At 44.4% G+C, this 2,738-nt stretch overlaps 1 protein-coding gene across 1 annotated transcript; it reads right to left on the bottom strand.

The window, feature by feature from the left end:
• Positions 1-616: 616 nt before the first annotated feature.
• On the bottom strand, positions 617-2,536 carry LOC139554338 (dynein heavy chain-like). Its single transcript, XM_071367092.1, has one exon. The coding sequence runs from the start codon at positions 2,534-2,536 to the stop codon at positions 617-619; it is 1,920 nt and encodes a 639-aa protein (XP_071223193.1).
• Positions 2,537-2,738: the final 202 nt, after the last annotated feature.

Genomic DNA, 2,738 nt, shown 5'->3' with positions numbered 1-2,738 from the left:
TAGAGGCATCAAATTCCTTGTTGTTTCCTTTGCTCAGTGACAACACATGTCAAAGACTGAACATGCCACTGTAGAAAACACTGAAACAGACGCTGCATCAAAAAGGAATGCATGGTGTGTGCGGGCGGGCGCGTGTGTTTATGTGGATGCACGTGTGTGTAGTGCGTGTGTGGTGCGTATATGTGTGAGTTCATGTGTTTGTAAGGATCCTCTTCTTTTAGCAATCTGCTCTGAGACCCACCCCAGGTTCGTATAGTGCTCTGTTCACACAGGCGAGTCTGGATTTTGTGGTTTCATCTTTATTTTAATGGGAATTTCTATCAACCATGCTGAATAATTTTTCTGACTGAACGCGATCCGTTGGCACAAAACCATTTTATATTGTTAAATCTGTGTTTTTCTATTTCAATTAGATTTTCCTGCAGATCAATAGTGGAGTATACATTTCAAGTAGATGCAAAATGAGATACAGGCCAGACAGTCTCCCCACCCACGTGTATGGCATCCAACAATACCAATTATACAGTCTTCCAGTTCAAAGCTTCTCATCTGTTTCAGTGTCTCTCTGTATCATTTGTCTGACTCATACCATGCTCTACAACAGTAAAATGTACATTTAGTGAGGCGTGATGGAGTGGTGATGGGTATTGATAGTGTGAGGCCTGATGGAGTAGTGATGGGCATTGATATTGTGAGGCGTGATGGAGTAGTGATGGGTATTGATAGCGTGAGGCGTGATGGAGTAGTGATGGGCATTGATATTGTGAGGCGTGATGGAGTGGTGATGGGTATTGATAGTGTGAGGCGTGATGGAGTGGTGATGGGTATTGATAGCGTGAGGCGTGATGGAGTAGTGATGGGTATTGATAGCGTACGGCGTGATGGAGTAGTGATGGGTATTGATAGTGTGAGGCGTGATGGAGTAGTGATGGGTATTGATAGTGTGAGGCGTGATGGAGTAGTGATGGGTATTGATAGTGTGAGGCGTGATGGAGTAGTGATGGGTATTGATAGCGTAAGGCGTGATGGAGTAGTGATGGGTATTGATAGTGTGAGGCGTGATGGAGTAGTGATGGGTATTGATAGTGTGAGGCGTGATGGAGTAGTGATGGGTATTGATATTGTGAGGCGTGATGGAATGGTGATGGGTATTGATAGTGTGAGTCGTGATGGAGTAGTGATGGGCATTGATAGTGTGAGTCGTGATAGAGTAGTGATGGATATTGATAGTGTGAGGCATGATGGAGTAGTGATGGGTATTGATAGCGTGAGGCGTGATGGAGTAGTGATGGATGTTGATAGTGTGAGGCGTGATGGGGTAGTGATGGGTATTGATAGTGTGTGGTGTGATGGAGTAGTGATGGGTATTGATAGTGTGAGGCATGATGGAGTAGTGATGGGTATTGATAGTGTGAGGCGTGATGGAGTAGTGATGGGCATTGATATTGTGAGGCGTGATGGAGTAGTGATGGGCATTGATATTGTGAGGCGTGATGGAGTAGTGATGGGCATTGATATTGTGAGGCGTGATGGAGTAGTGATGGGCATTGCTATTGTGAGGCGTGATGGAGTAGCGATGGGCATTGATATTGTGAGGCGTGATGGAGTAGTGATGGGTATTGATATTGTGAGGCGTGATGGAGTGGTGATGGGTATTGATAGCGTGAGGCGTGATGGAGTAGTGATGGGTACTGATAGTGTCAGGCGTGATGGAGTAGTGATGGGTTTTGATAGTGTGAGTCGTGATGGAGTAGTGATGGATATTGATAGTGTGAGGCGTGATGGAGTAGTGATGGGTATTGATAGTGTGAGGCGTGATGGAGTAGTGATGGATATTGATAGTGTGAGGCGTGATGGAGAGGTGATGGGTATTGATATTGTGAAGCGTGATGGAGTAGTGATGGGTTTTGATATTGTGAGGCATGATGGAGTAGTGATGGGTATTGATAGTGTGAGGCATGATGGAGTAGTGATGGATATTGATAGTGTGAGGCTTGATGGAGTAGTGATGGATATTGATAGTTTGAGGCGTGATGGAGAGGTGATGGGTATTGATATTGTGAGGCGTGATGGAGTGGTGATGGATATTGATAGTGTGAGGCGTGATGGAGTAGTGATGGATATTGATAGTGTGAGGCGTGATGGAGAGGTGATGGGTATTGATATTGTGAAGCGTGATGGAGTAGTGATGGGTTTTGATATTGTGAGGCATGATGGAGTAGTGATGGGTATTGATAGTGTGAGGCGTGATGGAGTAGGGATGGATATTGATAGTGTGAGGCGTGATGGAGTGGTGATGGGTATTGATAGTGTGAGGCGTGATGGAGTAGTGATGGGTATTGATAGTGTGAGGCATGATGGAGTAGTGATGGATATTGATAGTGTGAGCCTTGATGGAGTAGTGATGGATATTGATAGTGTGAGGCGTGATGGAGAGGTGATGGGTATTGATATTGTGAGGCGTGATGGAGTAGTGATGGATATTGATAGTGTGAGGCATGATGGAGAGGTGATGGGTATTGATATTGTGAGGCATGGTGATCCTTTCATGGACTCTGTTAAGGAAGAAACCACATGGAAAAAGTGGAAGAAAATTAGGTCCAAAAAACAGATTTTCACCAAGTCAAATGAATGTATTGTTTTAGAGGTTGTATTGTATCTAAATCAAAGTGGATCATTTTAAGATTATGAGGTCCTAAACCTAGCATGAAAGTGCATCCTTGTAACTGTCTGACTAC

The sequence above is a fragment of the Salvelinus alpinus genome, chromosome 26 (assembly GCF_045679555.1).
Source record: "Salvelinus alpinus chromosome 26, SLU_Salpinus.1, whole genome shotgun sequence".
NCBI lineage: Eukaryota > Metazoa > Chordata > Actinopteri > Salmoniformes > Salmonidae > Salvelinus > Salvelinus alpinus.
The sequence above is the reverse complement of the archived record's forward strand: the minus strand, read 5'-3'. Positions and strand labels throughout refer to the sequence as shown.